This window comes from Acanthopagrus latus, chromosome 13 (genome assembly GCF_904848185.1).
Source record: "Acanthopagrus latus isolate v.2019 chromosome 13, fAcaLat1.1, whole genome shotgun sequence".
Taxonomy (NCBI): Eukaryota; Metazoa; Chordata; class Actinopteri; order Spariformes; family Sparidae; genus Acanthopagrus; species Acanthopagrus latus.
In genome coordinates, this window is record NC_051051.1 from 9,296,760 (window position 1) to 9,320,680 (window position 23,921).

General features: G+C 43.6%; 1 protein-coding gene across 5 annotated transcripts in view; it reads left to right on the forward strand.

Annotated features, from left to right (window-relative positions):
• nrxn2a (neurexin 2a) overlaps positions 1-23,921 on the forward strand; it is a 136,708-nt gene that overhangs the window by 37,350 nt on the left and 75,437 nt on the right. For 4 of the 5 annotated variants that reach the window (XM_037119311.1, XM_037119315.1, XM_037119312.1 and 1 more), the window contains exons 4-10: positions 2,525-2,554; positions 2,800-2,811; positions 8,763-9,064; positions 14,935-15,096; positions 19,957-20,386; positions 21,058-21,441; positions 22,260-22,463. In XM_037119311.1, coding sequence (XP_036975206.1) covers positions 2,525-2,554; positions 2,800-2,811; positions 8,763-9,064; positions 14,935-15,096; positions 19,957-20,386; positions 21,058-21,441; positions 22,260-22,463 — 1,524 coding nt within the window. The remainder of the gene's footprint in view (positions 1-2,524; positions 2,555-2,799; positions 2,812-8,762; positions 9,065-14,934; positions 15,097-19,956; positions 20,387-21,057; positions 21,442-22,259; positions 22,464-23,921) is intronic. The other variant, XM_037119314.1, reaches the window with a different exon arrangement.

The window sequence follows — 23,921 nt, forward strand, 5'->3', positions numbered from 1 at the left end:
ACACAGCAGCTCTTTGTCTGCTTTGAACACAGGGTTGTGGTTGAATCCTGTCTAAGCAGAGGCTCAGTCGCTAGCCTGTGCAATGACACACTGTATCAAAAGCCTTCATGTTGGCAGGCAAGGGCCCTCCCGGAGGTAATCATGTCCATTTCACACAAAAAGATGTGGCATGAACAGCTCTGTTCAGCCTAACATGTGGAGGAGATTTGTACGATGCGACCTGTCCCTTCGTATGATTTTGACTAATGACCAAACTGGGACTTGAACTGGGGCATTGCATGAGTCAAACCCTAACATGTCATATTCGGTAGTTTGGTGTCAGTATTCCTGACCTCCAACCTAAATGTGTCAAAGTGCATCCACTCGGGGATAAATGTCGGCGATGTATGTTTCTGAAAACCTTGGATACGTTGGAAACTAGAGCAAATTAATGTGTCTTTATGTAGGGTTAGGTAAAGTCACAAAAACCTAGCAGTTAGGGTAAGGAAAAGATTGTGTTTTGCAGAAGATTGTCCTGACAACGCATCAAAGCAATGACAAATGCTGAAACTATGTGATTCCTCATAAAAATCTATCCAGTCTTGAACAGCAGCCTTGGCATTTCTCGCCGGGCTGTTAAACCAACACCATCTCCTCCAATGGCCAACAATTCAGTCAGCTCACATACATTTGATGTAAATATGGGATGACTGGTATTGTAGAAACATTATTAAGGTGCATTTGAAACATACAAGTTTGAACCTATTCAGGGTTCACAGAAAAATAAAATGCAAGACATTTTATCCCGGCAGCTGGGTTGGAACACCGCAGCAATCTGATGTTTTTATGGCAAGCAGGCATGCTGCAAAGAATCCTATCAAGCACAAACCCACTGAACAGAAATGGAACTGGCAACTACAAAGTTGTGACTGGATGTCTACAGCACAAACACATACATAAAGTAAAAATGGAGGAAAATGAAACTCTGCTTCCTGTGTACTCTGTTAGCCGCCATTTTGCTTTGACGTCATGTGTTTTTGTCAGTTAAGTCCGGCTTGATGGAGCTTCCCCTTTTTTCCGACCTGCGACTTGAATGGCGATTGCATTTCCCTTTCCTGTTCCGGGTACAATGGATCGCAGCGTTAGAGTGCCGATGCACTGATGAGAGCTGTTTGCATTGGCTGGCACAGTGGGGCTCATGTGCTCGGCAGAAGGGTTTGAAATGTGGCAGCTCCATCTCCTTTTTGGCAAGAGGAGCAGGTGAGGTATGCCATATGATTTCTGGCTGACCTACTGAGACATTTGTCTGTCTCTCTGTCTGCTTAGCGCAGGACAGAGGACTCAGAGACTCAGGCTGCTGGTGCAGGCACAGCGTGTTCAGAGCTGGCTGCGATCGCTGCAGCGCGTGCAGTCCGACCAGCTGGACTTTCATACACCGTCACCTGCAACTGCTCAGCCTCATCGTGTTGTGATTGATAGGTTGCGGTGTGTTTTCGGTGTGCCTCCAGAGATTATTAGGCTTTCTCCGTGTTCCCAATATGACTGTCAGATCGATGGTAGTGCTGCAGTCGTCAGAGTCTGTTTCACCACATGTCCAATAACTCTTGGTAGGGAGAGTGTTCCGTCCAGCAGCCGTTGCATTCAGCTGACCCCTCCGCCTTCTGCTTGACAGGCTATGGATGTTGGGTGTGACCTCTTTTTGTCTTGGCTGGCCTGCCTTATGATGAGGCATTAACGCAGTGCAGCATCATGTCGCAGCTCCAATCTGCTTCTTTCTTTTTTTTTTTTTTTCCCCTCCCCAGAATTAAAAGGGGTTCCGTGCAGGGTCTCCCTTGCAAAAGAGATTCTTAACCTCAGTGGGGCTCTTCTGGTTAAATAAAGGTTGAATATAATCAAAGGTCAGTGGCTGACCTGTTCAGTGATGGTTATGTCATTGTACGAGTGTTTAACCCCCTAAACCGACTGCGGTCCATTAGCAGGCGACTCCTCTGTGAAATAGTGAGATGCTCGCAGAAGATTTAGCACATGAGGAATGGCACCACTTCTGCCCTTTTATACAGCGCTGCCATATAGAAGGTTAAAAGGCTCATCTGGATGCAAATATCAGTGTGTGGAGGTGAGTGGCTAAGCCTATAAAAGAGACGGTCACAGATCAAGTGTTACCATGAGCAACTTTTAACATTAGGTGTTCGCGATATAAAGCAGGATCTGTGTATATCTGACACATCTCGAACGCTGTCTGCATCAAGTAAACATACAGTATGTGTTCCATTTAGAAAAAAGCATCTGTGTGAGCAACTACCAATAAGGGTTGCACCGATCAAGATGTTTTTTTCTCTCCTTGCCTTCCCTCTCCTCCCTTGAGATGTCTGTCTGTTTTTAGTTTGATTTCCCCTTTCTATTTGAGTTTGAACTTTGACATCCGTACCTTCCCCAGGATGTCTGTCACAAACTGCAGTCCAACATTGTGACAATGCTTTTGTTCTCCCGAACCTCTTTATGAACTTCCTGTTTTCGTATCCTTTTTTCTGTTCTTTCCCTCAAGGTCTGGCGCACCTGATGTTAAACCGCCAAGGTATGGGGTCTATTGGTTTGCTTTTCCTTCCCAGCCACCTGATCACAGCATTCCCCCCCTTCCCCCCTGAAATCATTTTAGTTAACTGTGCTGCACTAATATTTCCTCTCCTCTTTTTTCATATACTTGCCTATTCGTTTTTGCTTCCTGTCATGTTATGCTCACTACTCACTCAATTCTTGTCCGTCAAACCCTTGTCCTGACCACTGACTGAGCTACCGGAACATCACCTTTGACCTCTGCAGTTTTTCGCCAAGGTAATGCATCTATGCACATAGCATCTCTTCGGTTTGGTTTCATGGTGTTTTCAAAAGGGAATGAACACGTATCAGAATAAAGAATGCAACGGATCTGATGCCCAGGGTGTGTCTCGGGTCCGCACAGAAGTTTATTGACTCTTCCTGTAACAATGATCAGAACCAAGCACAAACATTCTGTATTACCAGGGGGATAACTTTACCTTCTGGGAGCTGTTGTAAAGAACTTTTTACATAAGAATTTACAGGCTAGTGATGATTTCTCCAATGTGTGATCACTGGGTTGTTTATGATCACTCATCAGCGGGTTGCGAATAACATTGCCTTCAAATGGTGTCCACGATGCAGTAGTGCTAATGTGTTGAATATTCATAAAAGCACAGAATTTAAGGAAAACAATCTCAAAGATGGAAGGGATATTTTAACATAGGCGGTAAACAATTAAGAGTCAGGGAGAAATGCATGATGTCCTCTTCTTTCACAGAATAAAACAGCATAATAATGCGACTAGGAGAAATTTTTTTCGCACACTGTGAACTGATTTAAATTGCTGATTAAATATGTGAATTGAGGTAAAGCCGCAGTACTGTGATGTAAAATCCAGGAAATCAAACGCAATATTTGGTTAAACAACACTGAATGGGGGGGCATTTTGACTGAACAGCAAGGGTGGCACTGACCTACATGAAGACTGTGCTATACATACGCTTTGTGTTTTCTGCCACGTGTTGAGCGATTCAGATAAAAAAAAAAGTCCCCATCCTGTCTCCATGGCAATCAGCGTTGTCGTCTCTAAACATAGAGACATTGGCTTTGATGACCCACTCTGACAGTATAACACGCCGCAAAGAATCCTCACTTTGCTCATCAGCAGCAAAATGATACTTTGACTGTAATCTAGAGAGGAAATTATTTTTCCTTGTTTTGAATTTTGACAAAACAAACATCCCACACGTTTTTCAAAAAAATTACTGATTTAACCAAAAAAAAAGCACATTTGCTCAGTGTTCATTCATCAGCAGATTTGGTTTTCATTTTCAATCCAATCAATGCAGTAAGACATCGTTATAAATACTCTGCACGCACTACAATTAGCTCCAGTGGAACACAACACATCTGTGAAGATGGGGTTGAAAAAAAAAGAAGAAAAAAAAAAACAAGCATGTGGTCGTACGCTGGGTGTTCTCATATACATTTTCTGGCGTGGAACTGATAACGCTAATACTGAGTTCATTTACAGTAGATGAAAAGCCTTAAGTGAATTCTTCACAGCATGATAACAGCGGTTCTTCAGCCACTATAAATGGTGCAGCTTCAGGCTGTACATGACTGTGACATTATAGATTAGGGTCTGGCTTCTTTGGTTGCTTGCTTTGGGACAAACTTGTTCATGTACAGAAGTAGTAATCAGTCTCTACAAGGCCAAAAGATAATGTTCAGTTTAAGTTCCTACAGTGGTTTAATTGATGGGTGCTCTGACAGAACAATGCAGTTGGATGTACCGTAGTCTGCCGCGGCTGCTTCAACAATGATTAACGTTGCTACACTAGAACGAGGCCGCTATATCAAATATTTAGAAAGTTATGCGGTGTGTCCTAAAGGCCAAGCACAATGTGATCTGTCATGAAATGAAGCCTAAATGTAATTGCTCCATTTCATGCATCAGCGGGAAGAAGTAGTTGGTAATTGATTGTGCAATGGAGATTTACAGAAATAAGCCTCCAAGCAGTACTGGGGCGTAGTAGAGCTACAATTAGCAATAAAGCAATGTCATCTGAGTTCGTTGGATATACATGAGACATCAAAGTTTCTTTCAGACACTCAATGTCTGTTTCAGCATTTGTTACTAATCTAATCTTTGGCCTGAGGGTATGCTCAAGAGATCAGCCTGATTTGATTTGTTTTTATTTGGCCACAAATCATTTCAAATCAGACATCCCCCATCGCTGTCGCTCTCCGTGAAGAGGCCCAGAGAAAATAAAAAATACAAACATTTTTTGAGGATATTCAGGAGGGTGTGCTGGTGTGTGTGTGCTTCAGTCCTGTGTGTATAACACAGATTTACAGAAAATGATGAGATTATTCATGCTCAGGTGTCGCTCACTGAGCACCTAGGGCGCTTATGCCAGTCCCTGCCTCCAGACCGGTGTTAAACTGCTGCCCTACCACGCACACGCCAACACCGCCTGATTTTGGTTTGGATGCAACCAGCCGACAACCGACTCCCTCAGCCCCGAGCAGGAAACCAAGTCAGCAATTGCCCTCCACGCCCTGGGCTCGGCTTTGAAATTAATCATCTGTAAAGCTTAGTATTAATGAGCAATCCACATGTTTGGCATTTTTCATGTTGATGCAGCCACCGCAGTATAATGTAGCTGTAACTAAGGCAGGAACAGGTGGGCTAATAGGAAGTAGAACCAGATATGATGGCCTCCCACCTGATGGCAAGACATCAACTTGTGACAACTGGCAGCTTATTTATGGTTCTTTTTTGACGTGGGCATAGGGGCAACACCGACTATTGTAAGAAACAACAAACGACAAAAAGCCTTTTAGTTGGTCGGTTGGATTTTTGATCTGTAAGATCCGTGGCAAACATAAGTTTATGATACAACGTTTTGTCCAAAGAGGATCTTCAGAAAGAACACCTCTTGCATGATTTCTTTTAAATGTAAACATGGAAATGCTTATTCAATCTTTACTCTACAGTATACATCTTATAAAGTTAAGTCAGTGCTTTGTTGTCCCTAACTGAGTTAAAATACTTTGCACAGTTGACTTTTGTACCTATTGTTAGTATTTTATGTGTACAGTGTTTTTGCCATTTTTCATCATGTAGATAGTCCTGTAGGCGTTTTTAGCTAGCAAGGTTAGCCTGTCAGCTGACCCACCTGGCCTTTTAAAAAGCTCTGCATGTACACGTAATAGTAGAACCAGTCACCTTTCTCTCCCGTTTGTGTCTGATTGAATTCGTCATCCAGCGGTGAGGAAGGAGCTGTACCACTCGCTTTCACACGCCGGTGTATGCCAGTCACTTTCACTTTTGGCAGGTCCTCCCAAGCGCTGCGAGTAAAAGGAGCTATGGTGACATATCATTAGCAGTGGCTGAAAGTTAAGCATTTAAATTAAGTTACAGATGAAAAAGCACAGAGATAATTATAGACGTATGCTGTAGGAAAACAGTTGGATAACGTAGAGAGTAACATGCAGAGCTTCCAACATGGCGCCATGCTAGTGGCAGCTTATCGTAGCAGCTCCCGGTACTTTGTAGTTTTACTGAGTTTTTATTGTGTTTTCTATATTCGCCCTTGTATTTTTATTGTATTTGTACTTGAATGTAACTGTTGCTATGATTATCTAATTTTCCTACAGGGATTAATAAAGTTATCTATCTATCAGAGCTTTTTAGGAAGCCAGCTCAGCTAGCTGACAGGCTAAACTCACTAGCTAAAACGCCAATATGATCAAAAATGCAAAAAAAATCACTCTGTTGGATTTACCATGGGCAGTGCCCCCAACACTCACTAGTAATTGTATCTTGAATTTAGAGGTGGCTTTTATGATTTCAAACCATGGGGTGCGAGAAAATGGGAGGTTGGATGGCGTACAGTCAAACAGCGACAGAGAGAGAGAGGGCGGGATAGCACTGAGGAGCATGATGTGACCGTGAGAAGAGAAGCAGGAGAGACACTTCGGTGCTGCCGTTATATTCTGCTGAGCCCACTTTTCTGCCAATATAGGCGTCTGCCGCAATTGTCTTACAGCTTGCACCGGGGTAGAAGCTGCATCATGCATTATGTGTCCAACTGCTCCTGCAGCAGCATCTGCACTGACTGACTGTGTCTCTGATGGCTTTTCCCCCGGAGTTAGTGCTTAAGTCTGTCTGGTGTCAGAGCAAACACAGCCTTTTTTCACAGGCTGGTAAACATTGTCGCTGCAGACAATGGGCCCACCTCAATGGTGGGCAGGAGAGCGGAGACACGGCCCGCTGCCTTTCTAGCCGCTCAGACACTTGCATTGATCCCTCACACCGTACCGAGGAGGGCTTCAGGGTCATCTGCTGGTGACGTCTTCATTACAGAAAGATGGTAATTACAGAGAGATGGTGCGCGGGATATGTTGCAAATCCTCTTCCTCTCATAATTGATCTCTTATGAGAAGACCTTTCTTAGATATTAGATGTAATGCTCGCTGTGCCTGTGGAGTTATTAACTGGACATTTAAGCACTCGTGTTTTTGCTAAATTAAGCCACAACCCCTCTGGTGTCCAATAATCTTTTTTTTTTTTCTCCCCCCCAACCACTCTGTTGCCCTCGGTGCTAAACCGTGTTCACTTTGCACCTGCACTTAGGTTTGCATTTCCCCCACAGCATCAGTCAAACGGCGAACTTCACATCACGGCTCAACAACAATGGCCTAACGAGTTGCTGTCTGCTCAGTAGTTGAGTAACTGCACTGCTCAAACAATGGAGACTAATGGGAGCGCGGATCCTGCTGGCTTAAATTGGCCCCGGAGTTCAGAAGGCGGCATTCACTGTACAAGCAAACATAGGCTTAAGGGACAGCTTATCCGTCTAGCTTGAAACAGCTTGCTCAGTAGCTTCGAGGCTGTAACTCACAGACAAGCAAAGGAAGGGGTGTCTATACTGGCTTGAAAGAGCTCCATTCATAAGGTCCAAGAGCTGCTTTATACAATAGTGAGCATTACTCTGTGGTTCAATGTGACGGAAAGTTAAATGTCACAAGTTACAACCCTTATTTATGGAGGGAAATAGAAAAACAGTCTGTTATGTTATTCAGTTTACAATAGATTCAATCAACATTTAATGCGTATGACCTTTATTTACTATGGCGTCGAGCTCAGGTTGGTGCGTGTCTTCACCAGTCTCGGCATTTATAACTTGCTTGCAAACAATACACATTTGAATGGAATCTATCTATCTATCTATCTATCTATCTATCTATCTATCTATCTATCTATCTATCTATCTATCTATCTATCCTCTGCTGTGGTTAACCAAAGAAAACAAAAAAAAACTTCTTTTCTTGAAGAGTTTGGGGGAATTGTTTGAGCCATCATATTTTACTGTAGCTTCTTTCTGTGGGTGTGCATTAGATATTTATCCAAGAATGACAAATTAAATTTGGCATTTTTAAAATGTCACTGTTAAATAAAGAATAAGGCATTGTCCTATACTTGTCTCATTGACAACAATTCAACAAAAACAACAGTGGTGTTGGTCACTTCTTTACAACCTCCCCCACTGTTGTTTGAGGCTCTCACATGTAAATGTTTGAAAACAAATCATAATTATGGATTTGACGGGTTTTTTTTTGTTTTGTTTTTTTAAAGAAAGAAAGAAAAGACAGATACACAGCTTGGCACTTTAGTCTTTAGTAAACTGAACATTTGTTGAGGACAATATTGTTGAGATGTTGTGCTGGTGAGTATACAGCACGGGGAATGGTGTATGTGGGATTGACTCAAAGTAAACTACAGTGCCCATGTTCATCGTAATGAAGGAACATAACACCCAGTGTAACATTGTGGCTCACTGATGTGTTTTTGGAGGTCTGTTGAACAGAGGAATAAGCTACAGAGACAACACTCGTTAGCAGGATCACTTCATGGTGGGTTTTGCTGGTCTTTTCGTGTTTTCTTTGCTGTAAGAAGATATAAAATACCACTCGACTTCTCCTTTAGCGTGCACTGACTGCGCAATTGTCCATCAGACTGTACAGTGTTGCAGAACATGTGTAGCTCCACAAACACATACACGGTCTGTTCAAGTTAGTTTTGGTGGTTGTGAAATATTTGTCAATTGATACTGCACTGTATATTTTCAACTCATTTTAGTCAACAAAAGTAGTGACTGTACAGCACTGTGCACTGGATAAATCACATTTGATGACTGTAACAATTATCTAAGATGTTTCTCCTCCCCTCTCAGGGCAGGAGGAGTCAGTGGCCACCTTCAAAGGCAATGAGTTCTTCAGCTACAACCTGTCCCAGACTCCCATTCAGAGCAGCATGGACGAGATCACGCTGTCCTTCCGCACCCTGCAGAGGAACGGCCTGCTGCTTCACACGGGGAAGTCAGCTGACTATGTCAACCTGTCCCTGAGGAACGGGGCCCTGTGGCTTGTCATCAACCTGGGCTCCGGCGCCTTCGAGGCCCTGGTGGAACCAGCTAGCGGGAAGTTCAACGACTACGTCTGGCATGATGTTCGAGTTACCCGCAACCGCCGCCAGGTGCGTATGCATCCGCTGACTGTGGCTTGCATGCTCGCTGCCCACATGAAATGTAAAATGTGTATATTTTATTAAGCGTGTCATTATGTGTGCTGTAGCAGGCGCTCTTCATAAACCTGTAATTATCTTGAATCAAATTGGGTGAATGTAAAAACCAGTCCCACGTGAAAAGGCTTTAGGTGCTATAGCGCAATAACAGTGTAAACACTGACAGGTACTGGTTTTGCTGTTGACTGCTTCTGCTCTGCTGGACCCCCTGTCTCCATTTTCCATGTTCTAATAAATGTAACAAGCTCATATTAGGTCATCGCCCTCTTCCTCGTAAAATAGATTGCTTCGGTGGCAAGCACTGAGTCATTTTATAATCAGGGAACTTGTGTTTTTTTGCTGCACACAAAAAGGTAGTCCACGGAGGTCTCTTAAGATAATTGAAAGAACGACAGAGCACATGCAGCAGTACACGTATGTTCCATCATGTTCCTGCATACTGCAGTAGCGGAGAAATCTCTCTCTTTTCTGGCTTTTACAGAATAATATTTTTCATACAAATTGTCAGATTCTGCCAAACTCCACTGAAACAGAAAAAAAAGCCACTTTTGTTGCGACAGCCACTGATGCAGCTTTGTAGCAGTATCGGGGAGGTCATGCTGAGCGGAGCTTTTATATAATGAATACACCCATTGCATGTGTCCGATATTGTACTGCTGTACCTACTGTACTGCGCTCCAGCCAAGTACAACTGGGCCCTAAGGTTCCACATTCATTAATTGTGTCCAGTAGACAAAGCACAGCCCTGAATTCCCAAACTAATTTACAGATTCCCAGGATGTGTCTGTTACATTTAATGTTAGCCTGCTGCTGGCTCTCTTCTTTGGCTGTAGTCACTCTACAATTACTCCCATTATGCAGTACCTTAAAGCTCCACGGTATTAATCATAGTTTTTATATAACTCTGAATAAATGTGTAATCTAAAAAGTGTAATGTGAAAGTCTGTGGTGTGTTTTAAAAGCTCTGTGACCGACTAAAAATATCCAAATGCTAATGCTTTTCCTGGTGTGTGCACAGTTAGCTGCTAACGTTTAACATGAAAGGGACAGATTGTTGGTGAGGTGCTAACCGAGTACCACAAAGCACACAAGCCCCTGAGCCCAACAAAAGGCCCGCAATGGTAACAATGCACTACCATAGAGGCTAATGTTAGCACAAAGCACACACCCAGAGTGACTGTTGCGCTAGGTAGCATATTCCAATCGTGCTACGTTCATGACAGGTATTTTTCGCTTTGGCATTACACACTCTGTTGCTAGCCAGGCAGTGCACGCTCATGTTGCTAAGAAGGGAGGAGGTGGGATTTTTTTCCGGTTGGATGCTTTCAAAATCTAGCTTGCTTTGGCTGGTTTCTACTGTCTTGCCAACACCTAGCTTCAAGCTAAACATGTCAGCTTGTCCCAAGAAAATTTGTGCAATTTTAACCCTGACATATCATCACCTGTCAAGTTGATAGGGGCTGCCTTTTTAGAAAACAGTTAAGAGGCAAAACTCTCCCCTGGAGTCATGTTTATCCAATAGTCTCTCTCTTTCAGCTCTGTTTTTAGTCTCTCAAAACTCCTAAGAAAACATAACCGCTAAATGCACCGCTGCAGCCAGGTTTCCATCTATATCACAGTAGGAGCTGGATAATTCAGATGAGCAGTAGGTGGTGGTAATTCAGGTTGCGTATGAAGAGACTGCAATGAGATGATGTAATTAAGAGAGCCATTTAAACCCCCAAATGGTGGACAAAATGTACACAACATGACGGAAATATTGCACTGATGTCTGTTTCGTGCATTAATTTGAAGGAGGTCGCAGCCTCCTCAGCACTCCTCGTAGATCACACAGAGCGTCTGTCTACATTTAGCTGCAAAGCCGGCATTGTATTGTGGGTTTTCAGAAGCTTTTTAGCGCATTTTTTTCCAACTAATATCAGTTCTAGAAAAAACAAACAGTCACAAGTCATTTCTCTCTGAATAATATGCTAATGTGTTCTGGTTTATTCTTTGACATCTTCATCAGATATACCCGATTAATGCCAGTGTTAAAATGTCATAGCTGCGCTTACTACATATTTTTGGAGCGTTAACACGGTGTGCCGGCACGTTTCTCAGAATCGCTTTTGTGTTTTTTGCCTCAGTCTGCCAATGCACTTGGCACATATTCGAGAAGTGTGTTCAGTATGTCGAGGCTCTCAAATTGTATCAACTCAAGCAGAGCTGCCTTGAGCTGTGGTGCAATGTAATATTCTTACCTTTAGATTAGAGCTGCGTTTAAAAAATAAATAAATAAATAAAAATCTGCCGGAGACAACTCGCACCACTGAGTCCTACAAGATCCCTGTGGATCATTTCTAGTGCAACAATGAAACCTGGAAGAAAAACCGGGCTTGGGGAGGTAAACTGAGTCCAAGTGTGTCTGTGCCCAAAAAAAAAGTAAACGCTGAATGAATGATGAAGGAAGGAATGTACCGGCGCCATAACCAAACCAAACATGGTCCTCTTTGCCACGTGTGGTGCATTTAAATGTTTCAATCCTTCGCTAAGTAGGACTCGTTTTGCATCCAAGTCTCTCCTCATCACCAATATATCCTGAACCTGTCACATTAACCCGCATATAAAGTTGCATCCTCCTCCACATCTATTTCCTTACCCTGGCTTCCAGTGGAGCGGCAATCCAATGCTTACAACGTCACTTATGCTTTCAGCCATGCATTTGATCCCTGTGTAAATTGCTTTCCCCTCAGATAAGTTACCTCACTGACATGTAGATAGGGAGAACTGTAACTCCCAAGAGAGTGCCGCTGGAAACATTTTATTAGATCCGGTGGTGCTTTTCAGGCTAGGATCCATCCTGTTACTATCTCCCTCTCCATCTGTCTTTCTTTTTCTTTTTTTTTTTTTTTTTACTGTTGTGGACAAACTGACTCTCTCTCTCTCCACGTTTGACCCTTATTAATGATGCATTCACCTTTTCCTGCTGGACAGTCCATATTAACATATACACAAGTTATCTGTTGTTGTACCTCCTTAACACTGCGCTCAGTTCCAACTGTAACTCTTGAGCTCCGCTGACATTCATAAATATGTTTCCCTTAAATCAGCTACTGGCAGTATGGAAATCCTGGAGAAATATGATGAAAAGATCAGCCTCAAAAAAGGCACCAGCCAGCACAGGAGCCTGAATGTTATCTTGCTATATGCCTCTAATTAATGATATTCTAATCTTATTCAATAGTTACCTTTGAGCACGTTCAATCCCCCCCCTCTTATTTTGAAAGGATCTATCTGGGGATTTGATGTAATAGCTGTTATTAGAAATAGGCCGTACTTTTCTATACGCTGTGGCACAGCATCAATCGGTCTCCAGACATAAAAGCACTTTGGTTTTCAGAGGTTTCTTCAATGTGCAGTATCAACAACCCACAGTCAAGCCCTGCCATTGTCCGCCGTCTAAGCCGAAGATACTGAAGGCTTCACCGCGAGATAGACAGAAATCAATACCTGCCAGTAGCAGAGAAAGGTGATGCAGGACCTTCGTTTTAAAAACCTGACACCTGAACATGCCGTGTCAGGTCAGTCTTTTGTCTCCTACCCTCTTGCTTTCAAAATGCCAGTGATTTAACAGAATAGACACGGCAAAGTTAAAGTCACAAGATACATCTGACTTTTTTCAAAGCCAATCACTTGATCACAGCGCCCAGGTTTTAAATGATTTGTTTTGGGTATGCTTACTGAGACCTGGCTGGGTGATCACAATCAGTTTGTTCTGAACTCTACCGCTGTTTTCGGGTAAAGTCAAGGTCTGTTGGATCTGGTGGTGGTGGGAGTATACTTGTTCAGAAATGTAGCTCAGTGTTGCCTTCATCTTTTCAGCTCTTCCCTTTGAATAGAAATCATCCTGTTAAGGCTTGTAACACCCGTCACCTGCTGCAACGACCAGTTGGTATTGCAATAAGTCAATCGACAGAAATTAGGTTGTCAACAATTTTGTTAATTTATTCATCATTTGAAGTAATTTTGCAGGTGAAATATGTCAGACATTTGCTGGTTCCAGCTGGTTCTGAGTTGAAAACATTAAAAAGTATTTTAAGAATATCAACACAATGTGAAGGACTAATAGATTTGACATTATGCGTTCTATATATGCAATATGTCTACTGAAGTTAGAGTGCTTGCAAGCTAGCCCTGGTCCTGGTCCTGCTTTAGTAGCAGTGTTTACACAAACACTCCCCCGGCGCTTTGAGCTCTCATTTATTTACTGCTAGCTGCACAGCTAACTATGCTAACTAGCTAACTAACAGCAGCTACAGTCAGCAGCAGTTAGCGGTTAGTCTGGTATTATGCTGCCCCCTATTTGTTATATATGTTCCACTTTTGGTTGGATAAATGAGGCAATTTGTAGACAAAACTTTGGGCTCTTTTTTTCCACAAGATTTAAATTTTACAGGATAAAAGATGAATCATTAAAATAACTGGCAGATCAGTTGATAATGAAAATAATCACTAGTAAAATACAGTCCTACACATTTTATCTTGCAAAAGCTTAAATTATCATTTTTTTGACATAGTTTAAAAACAAGAATGACATGTTGTAGAAGGATATACAATAAAAACAACGAGGTATAAAGTAGATTAGAATAGATGAATAGAGTAATACACTGATAAAATTATAGGATAGTTAAAAGCGTTTGCAATCAAATAAAAGCAAGATCTGTGGTGGGGGCTTTGAATCGCCCCAGTGGCAGCAAAGGGTTTAAAGCCTTTTGTAGAGTCTTACTGCACAGTAAGAGAATGACATTTCGACTAATTCACTTCTGATTAATGAAAGGTGGAGCGAGCAATTAATTCTGTAAGTGAGCACCATGATGACATGAGTGTATGTCTATACGGGTATAATGTGATATAAGGTGTGTCTGTATTAGGGATTTATAGGCGCATACAAACAGATGCTGGCCCCGCCTCACAGCCAATCACTTGATTAACATGTTTACACTGCAGAATGTGAGAGACCAGCTCTCCTTCCCTCCCATATGTCGGTTTCTGATATCTTTCCAGTAAAAGCCTGGATTCGAAAAGTGATTATGATTGTCTCGAGACATCAGAACAATTAGTCGACATTTTGAACATGCGTGTGTCCCGCCTTGCTGGAGCTGTCGCTTTTCTTTTTTCTTTTTTTTTTTTTTTTCTTTTTACCTTAAAGCAAATGTATCACAAGCTGTACAATTAAAGAACAATTATCTTTTCACAGTACATTCTCCTGGAAATTGAAAATGTTTCACCCACAAAGAGATGGTAATTGTTTTTTCGCCTCCCTAAAGTGGGAGCTTTGACATTCATGCAGGCTTACATGTTAACTGTGGACTTATTGTCATGGCAACAGGCATCTAACTTTTTCTCCTATATTCGGTAGTTCATTTCCTTTGTCTCTGTGAGCCTGATGAGACTGATATGAGAATAATCTTGTTTTGTTTCAGCCAGTGCACAAGCAACGCGGACCGCCATCTAGATATCTTTAATCTCAAATTAATTGAGTGTACTGTAGCATTCATGTTGCTCTGGAGCCAAAACATCTGTGTAAGGGATATATATTGTATATTGACGCCGCTGCGATTTTGCTAATGTATCAGAAACAGGGATCAGCTGAGATTAGTGAACCCCTTCAGATCTGTTCTTGTAATTGCCTTCAAGATCCGGCATTAAGGCCAGCTCGACTAGAATCGAGAAATGCAGCGTGAAATAATTAGGCCAGTTCCTTCTGTATGACTCAAAATGGCTCCACTTTCTGTCATTTCCTCTCCCCACACCCTCCCTCCCCTCCTCCCCTCCCCCCTCAGGTGACGATCTTGGTGGACGGCATCCTCACCACCACCGGCTACACCCAGGAGGACTACACCATGCTGGGCTCCGATGATCTCTTCTACATCGGGGGCAGCCTAAACACGGCCGACCTGCCGGGCTCCCCAGTGAGCAACAACTTCATGGGCTGTCTGAAAGATGTGAGTGCAGCTTGACCTCGGTGCCAGCAGAGGACTGGAAATACTATCCTCCCCTCCTCAGATAGCATTCCCCCTCCCTCTAAGCAGAGCGTGTTCTGTGTATAGGAAATCACCACTTACATTCATATTGATTCTCCTGCTGTAGGGTGTTTGAAGGAGAAAAATTTCAGCTGCGCCGCTCTGTGCAGAGCATATGCATTTGTAGATTCCTGCGGGACTCCCTTTCAGAACGTAGGACTATAATATCCACGGGAAACAGATGCATGTGCCCATGTTCATTCCTGAAACACAGTCCAAACTCAGCCCTCGTCGCTATATCCACTTTCCTATAGCTTTTTAACTCCGGCCTGTACCCGTCACATTAATTATGTTGAACAAGATCATGTGCTCAGCATAAGAAATGAGTGTAGACAAAGCAGTGAATTATGGGTTAATGCCCGATTTCAACGTGGTCTTACAAATTTTTAATGAAGCGCGCAATCTCATAAAAAGCAAATGAAGTGCCATGTGCATTAAAAGTGAAAGAAAATGCTTTCTCTAACCACGGAGGCATTAGGAGGAGACATGACTCAAACAGACAGTAGTTTAAATTAAAATAGTTGCAGAAGCGTCAGAGTGTATACATACATTTTCTCGGGGTCAGTACCCGATGCGGGCTGAGTTTTCCTCTGTCGGAGGCGCTTACATCAAAGGATATAAGACCATTTTGTTCCGTAAATGCTTATAAACTGTTATTAGGCTCTGCTCTTCATCCCCATTAAATCCAGCTGTATGGGATTCAGCTGGGAGTACAATGCACCAAGGACAGAACAGACACGTCACTTAGATGTGGGATACACAAACTGCACCAGGCAAATGCAGAGGAAACGACCTGACGCCGCTAACAGCAGCCTCCTTATGTGTCATAGCGAGGGTTTGGCAGATTGTAAAGGACTATCTTGTTAAAAGTCGGTTCGTTACCTCGTCGGATATTGTCGGAGACTGCGAGCACGACCTCAGTGTGCTTCCATGAAGGCTTCCCTGAAAAGATTTTTTTCTTTTTCCGTTACAAATGTTCTTAGTGGAACCCAATCGAAAAATGGCATTTCGCTTTTCAAGTCCCGACCCCAAAGCAGGATTTATGTCAAGGAACAGAAATGTTCGGACAGCTGTACTTTGTGTCCGCAAGTTTAGTCCTGTGACACGTAAATATAGGAGGAGGTACAGATGTTAACAGAAATTCTTCACATTTAGGATTAACAGTTGTCTCTAAGGATGGTTTTGCTGGTCAGATCTGAATGAATTGTTGTGAAATGTTAACGGACATTCACGGTTTTCCAATGGATGAATACTGTGGTTAATCTGATATCACTCTGTTGTGTTGTTTTCCTGCCACATCGTGATCAGTGTTGGTCCATAGCCACCACTGCAACTGACACAAAGTCCACATTAGAGGCAAGATACCGGGGGGCGAGCACAGAGGAGACCAGGGTTTGTGACGCACGTGGAACTGGATGTATTGTTAACTTGATTATAATTATGCGTTAGAAAGGCTCACCTCACCCTTGTGCATACTTTTCCAGTATTTTTCTATAGTCGCGAGGCTATGACATCACAACAAAACGTGATTGGTCGGTTTGCAAAGTGGTCCTGGAGCAAACATTAATTATGGTGCTGTCGGAACAACACCAACACTGCGATATCGGATACGAATCACACAGACTTTAATCCCCCCAGACGTTTTCTCCTGTGGTTTTGATGGATCGTCATGAAATTTGCTACACATCTTTGTCTTTAGTATTAAGGGCAAACTCCTGAGCAGAAAGAGCGCTGCAGCAGCAGACGTTGCGTGCCGCTCACGCATGATATGTGGCCCGGCTGTTGGCACGCTAATAGGCTAAACTGCAGTGAACCTGGCAAATACCACACAAACTACGTCCTTAGTCATGTCTTCTCTAAAATATTTTGTAACACAGGCGGCTTTGTCAGGGGGTGTATTTTCAGCAGAACGGATGCTCCAGAAGTATTATGGGAATATTACAGAAATAGAACAGGCAGTAGTGTGTCTATAATTCTCACCTTGTCACTTTGATCATGAAGGTGACATTACCCTATGGACTACAGTAAAGTATTAATAGCTTAATGTTTGAAGGAGGGGTGGCAGGTTAACAAGGGGACTGCATTTTGGTAACAACATGGATGACATCCCCCCCTCATCCTCCCCTAAACTGGCAACTGCCTACAGGTCAATTTGTCTGATAAACACTGCAGTACAGACACATTTAAACTGAATGTGTTTGTCACTGTCGCGCTCATTAATTAACGCCATAATATTAGCATTTTAAAGCGTTCAAGCGTTAACTGAATGGGTTTTCAAAAACCGAGTGTCTACATAACTACTCTGCAGTGTGAGTGCACTAAAATGAAAATGAGATGTTATTTATGGACAGGTTATTGTCCCGGCATCGCTGCCAATGCAGCAGCCTCCGCTCTGTAGGCGTGTGGCTGGTGGTGGTGTTTAGACCTACTACCGCTGCGCACAGTCGCATAGTTAGATGTACCGGCGGCATGCAGGGGGGAGAGTGTGACAGGATAAAGAGTCATAAAGACGGGGCGACAAAAAAGCAACCCGAAAAGGTCCTGATAATGAGGGCGAGCGGCGGCAGAGGCAGGGGCTGATCAAATGAGATCAACTCTGCCAGGGAATCCAGGAGCCGGGTTCAGAGGCAGGTCACGCCGAGCCGGAGCTGTAAGTTTGATGATGAAGGGGGGGAAAAAAAAAAAGCTCTGCGGTAAACGGAAAGAATTCCCACATAAATATTCATCTCATCATGTTGGAGAGGAAAATGAGCTGTGCCCCAAATATTTATTGTATACACAGTGGACCCGTTTGGTGGGATACCTGTCTTATTGAATGAAGAGAGTTTGGGCCTCGACTAATCTCCCTGGATGCTGCACGATAATAGATGAGCGCTGCTGGGTAGAGGCCATCAGGGTCATCAGGTACAGGAAAAATAATGGCCGCTCTCAGACGAATGTCTCGACTACAACAACTCGCGGGAGAGATGAATCCGTCTTTGAAGTCACCAGCCGAGTGGTCTGTAGCATGTGTGCCCACAGGATATCCCACACCGCATCATTAGGTTCTTCTGCTTTAATGTTTCAAGGATTGGGCCCAATTTGCTTATGAAGAATGTGCTCACACAGCTGTTAGCGGCAGAGAAGGGCTCCATTGTCAGACTGCCGTTATTCCTCACCGGCTGAGCAGAGGAGACACGGGGGCTTTGTCAATCGACGCTAGAAGGGCTTTATCCTCGTGTTTTGGGATGCTCAGTAATCCTTGTCACATACAACAGACGTCTGAATTGGTGAAATAGGATTCCATTTCCTGTATTGTCCTTTGGCTTATATAACCGTCCTGCAGAGGTCACAGTGTGCCTCTTTGTAGCCCTCGATGCTTTTTTTTTTTTTTTTTTCTTTTGGTTAGACGTGAAGCGCGTGGTTGTGAACACGGTCTGCGTGTAGCTGCTAATATGCTGTTCTTGCTTGATTGAGCACCTCACCGCTTGGAAATCGTCTGTTTTCTCGATGGTCAGTTTGACCATCTGATTTCTCTGCTTAATTAGTCACACTGAGGCGGTGTGAAGTGTGATATTGGCTCAAATTGCCTCTCGGCTCGTCTGTGCAGAGTGGTGTGTCACCTCGGGCAGTGGCTGGTCGCAGAGTGGTGTGGCAGATAACAGTCGGCTCCGGGTGACTTACAACTGATACAAAATGAGACAAGGATTGGTGTGTCCCGCTGTGCATATTGATGAACCCAAAATGAAGGCACTAGAATAATACAGTCACAGCACAGAGAAGAGCACCATACAGAGGAAAGCTTTTGGTTCGAACAAGTGTGTATTGTGTATTTTATATTTAGTATGAGCAAATATCTGTAGATGGGATTTTGTTTGATTGATCATAAATAATCAATCATTAGCCAGACATCCCTCAGAAGACAGAGGGAGGTCTGTTGGACAAAAATCTGATTTTTTCTTTTTTTCCATCGTTTAGCTGCTTCTGCATCGTGAGCTCAGCAATGAAAACGAACACTCAGGTTTCTGCCCTCTTACATTTACCAAATGTGCCTCTTTAAATAATAAATTGTGTGTTGTGCTTGTAAAGGATCGAGGCCACCTCTCTCCCGCCCACCAGCTCTGCTTGGACTTGATCTCTTTTCAGTTTACTCAGTATAAACACACATAATTGTTTGTCATCGTGTAGGTGCGATTGTCTGCGATTCCTCCGCCCCGGATTTAAGATTATTCCACTGTCAGACCCATTGTGCGTTCTTGAGTGAGTCAGCTAAATGTCTATAATTTGAATGTTTGCATTTGCATCTAAATCCAAATGCGTTTTCGCGAGCAGATCATCTCGGGCTGTCTTCTTCTTTTCCCATGACAATTTCACAGTTAATGAAGAAATTGTGAAACCTGAAAACATCCTGATTAAAAAAACTGGCAGATTCTCGGTGCGGTGAGGAAGAGTCTGCGGTCGAGAGAATAAATGAAAACAGTCAGAACACAATGTGTTCATTTTCTGCATGCTTCCTCTATCTGTCCAGGGGGGCACAGTGTGTGTCAGGACCACAGGGAGATAAAAAAATATATATATATATATATTTTTTCTTTTATTAATGCATCAAGTGCTTCTATATCCATGTAATTAAAGGTGCCAGTTCATGTGACACAACTCTGGCGGGTTCATGGATCAATATGTTGTCTGCTGCTGTTTGATATCGATTCTGGCATTTATTGATGAGTAATATTCAACCTTAGCAATGAATTTATAGCTCTCCCGGGCTTTTCCCCTCACCACAACATCTCTGCCCTTCATCAGGTGGTCTACAAGAATAATGAGTTTAGGCTGGAACTGTCACAGCTGGCAGAACAGCGAGACCCCAGGATCAGTATCCATGGTGACCTGATATTCAGCTGTGAGAATGTGGAAGCCCTGGAGCCGGTCACCTTCGACACGCCGTCTGCCTACTTGACATTGCCCAGGTGGAACACAAAGAAGACGGGCGCCATATCTTTTGACTTCCGCACCACAGAGCCCAGCGGCCTGCTGCTGTTCAGCCACGGCAGCCTGCGGGGAGTTCAGCCCGACAGGAAGCCCAGGGCCGATTTCTTCGCCATCGAGCTACTGGACGGTATTCTCTACCTTGTCATGGACATGGGCTCAGGCAGCATCAAGATGAAAGCCAGCAGCAAGAGGCTGGATGACGGCGAGTGGTGCCACGTGGACTTCCAGAGGAGAGGGCGCAACGGTAAGGGAATTATGTTTATTTGTGACGGCAAGGGGAAAGCCTCCTGTCTGCTTCCGTTTGTTGTGTTCCTCCAGTTGTAGCTGTGGAGGAGAAAGAAGGGTCCTAAGCTGTGAAATCACCCTGTGCCAGCACCGATACAGTCATATTAGCACTGCGGCTTATTCACTGCAGAGGAACATGCATGCATATTCGGGTTTAATTACAGGGATATTTTTAGTTGTTATAATCTATGTATGACATTTTGAAATCTGTGTTCACCTATTGCACAAGCAGCCAATTATCCAGCCAGACACCTCAAATTGGACCTTATTAGTACAATCCAAATGTCTGCCAAAAAAAAATACTCCCAGTTCCTTCCCTAGTTCTTACTTTACCTTTCCATAAATACATTTCCTTCCTACTCGAGCAGAGTGAGATTAGTCATTTTAATCAGTCACTTTTGCAGAGCAAGTTTTGGTTCGAGCTTCTGCTCACAAAATCAACTCCCGAGGACTGGCAGTACGGTGTCCTAATCCTCACTTTTTAAGACAAGCCTAGACGAGTGCCCACCACTTCCTCAATCTCACAGTTTGTTCTCACTTCTCACTTAGCACAGCCCACACGCACCTGTCTTCATTTTCTCCAACAAAAACATTGTATAAGTACAAGTTGACTCACTGCCTGCCCCACAGGCTTTATCTCCGTGAACAGCCAGAGCATTCCCTTCTCCGCTAATGAAGGCAGCGAGATCCTCGACCTAGACGGGGACATGTACCTCGGAGGTTTACCGGAGGACCGCCAAGCCCTCATGCTCCCCCCCGAGGTGTGGACCGCGTCCCTCTGCCTCGGCTACGTGGGCTGTGTGAGGGACCTCTTCATCGATGGACAGAGCCGTAACCTGTGGAGGCTGGCGGAGGTTCAGAGCGCCACAGGTGTCAGCAGCCTCTGCACCAGGGAAACTCATGTCAGGTGTGCCAGAGACACATGCGCCAATGGCGGGCACTGCAGGGAAGGCTGGAACAGGCACATTTGCGACTGCAACGGCACTGGCTACCTCGGGCCCAGCTGTGAGAAGGGTAAGTTTGACAGAAAGGGGTGGGCAGAATATTTTAAAATGCTGCTGCAAAGCTTTTAACACACTTTAGCCAGTATTTTATTTATTGACCTAGATGTGTAGCTGCTGGAAAGTGGACAGCACGGATGGAAAAAATGTAGATACAAAGAAAATTCCTTATCAGGCCTTACTGCTCCGTCCAGCCTCCTAAACAAAATAAATTAATTTGCGTCTGTAGCATGACCATGCACATATCTACATGTATAATGAGAGCCTGCACTGTCAACTCAAAGTAACCCTCTGTATCCACAAAGCAGTCTGGGTGCCAAAGAAAGGACAAAACAAAAAAATCTGGTCTTTTTTGTCATTGAAGCCGTTCAAAAGTGATTCATCAATGAATGTTCAGTATGAAGACGTTGCCAGTGCCTCATTACAAATGCAGTGCTGCAGAGTGAAACGTCCTGAATCACTCAGCATCCACCATGCAGATGGTTTTGCTCACGGAGAGGCCAAATTACGCAGACCCATTGGCGGTTAATAGTATGTGGATATATGGAAATCCCCCCTTGTATTGCGCTGTGATGGGTATGAATCCCTCTGAAATTTGATTGCAGCTGTAATCTAGCCACTGTCTTCACATGCTCCAGGCCTTTTCTGCCATCTGGTGCGACAGATGAAAACTGCAATCTAAAATTATATCATGCGGCACACGAGATATGCCCCACTAGAGTTCAGGTTTCATTCCTTAAACGCCACTTTGTGTTTTTAATTTTTCAGCCTTCCGATTCCCCCTGGGGTTCAGTGTCTGCTAACGCTTTTCTCTCCCCCGAAATCCTCTAGAGGCCACCATGGTGAGCTACGATGGCAGCATGTATCTGAAGGTGGTGCTGCCAAGGACGATACACACGGAGGCCGAGGATGTGTCCCTCCGCTTCATGTCCCAGAGGGCCTTTGGGCTGCTGATGGCCACCACCTCTCAGCAGTCAGCGGACACCCTGCGTCTGGAGCTGGACGGAGGCAGAGTGAAGCTCACTGTGAATCTGGGTAATGCTGCTGCTGCGGCAAATGCGAGCAGATAATACCCGTTGACCTTTTAGGACGTGTCACCTAGCTAGAGTTCCCATGGTATTAGATCTGTCTCGGACTCTCCCATCACACATCCTCATACACAATTACTACAGTTGCTTAAAAAGACAGATAAGCACAGCCTCGATCCTCTCGCAGTCAGTAATTTAAATTATGAATGATCATTTTCAAAATCTAAGTGACAACATAATGAAATACAGGCTTCATATTTTGGATGTGAAGTAGAATAAAGTATGTCCTTTAAACAGTTATCATATGAACTAATGGTTTTGTTCTGGCACAGTCTTTAAAAAGACATAATTTGGAGTCTGAAAGCAGTTAATCTAATGATGGAATTTAAAGGAACAGTTTGACCTTTCTGGGCAAATATGCTTAGTCACTCTTCGATGGCGAGTTAGAAGAGATCGATACAGCTCTCACATCTGTCCATGATCAATAAGGCTACAGCCAGCAAGGGAAACGGCTAGCTGGGCTACGTCAAATGATAACGAGGCACACCCGCCACGACCTCTGACTTGAGCTATTTTTCTGGTATTTTAGAACAGAGGTGTGAACAGTTTAGAGTTCCATGGGGGTTTCTGTTTGTGACTACTTCTTGGCTTCACACAATAACTTCCTGGAGTCTTGGCTGGTTTCCTGGCAACCGTGCAGAGCCAAGAACTAGTCTGATACATGTTCCCCGGTGGTGACTTCTATTTACACTAACATTGCTGATAGCTGGCCAGAGAGAGAGAGTGACTGTACACAGAGATGCGACAGCATCATTCATCCACTTATCTAACTCGCCACCGGAAAAAAAAAAAAACAAGTGCATTCCCCAAAATGTTTGCTTCAAGTCACTCAGGGTTTACTACAGACGAGAGCAAAACTTGCCACTATTTATTTTTTCAGTAAATTTTTATTGAGCGCCAATAATGGAAGTTGGAATCCACCATAAACTACAAAAACGCTGAAGTACAATGCTCAATTGTTGTCAGAACCCCTAACCTCCATTCCACCTCAGCCTTAGACAACTAACAACCTCACGAGGGAAAAGAAATAGAGAGAGAAAGATTTCTCAGCCCCTCAAAGATGGAGATTTATGGCTTTTCTCTGAAATCATCTTAAAAGTTTTAGGAATTTGGTCTGGCAAAACAAGACAAGGCAAGAAAGATTTGGATAGTAGCCCATGTGCCTTAAATCACTAGACCACCAGGACTTTTAATACAGATATTTTCCAATTTTATTTTGAAATTTTTACCTGCATTAAGAGGCCCTCAGCATGTTACCCATCTACCTCAAGAGGTAGATGGGTAACATGGGGAGAGAAAGAGAGGGGCATGACATGCAACGAAGGTCTCCAACCATAATAACAACTGCAGCCATGGTTATAAGATATGCACCTCTACTATTTTTTTACCGTTGCACACCAAATGT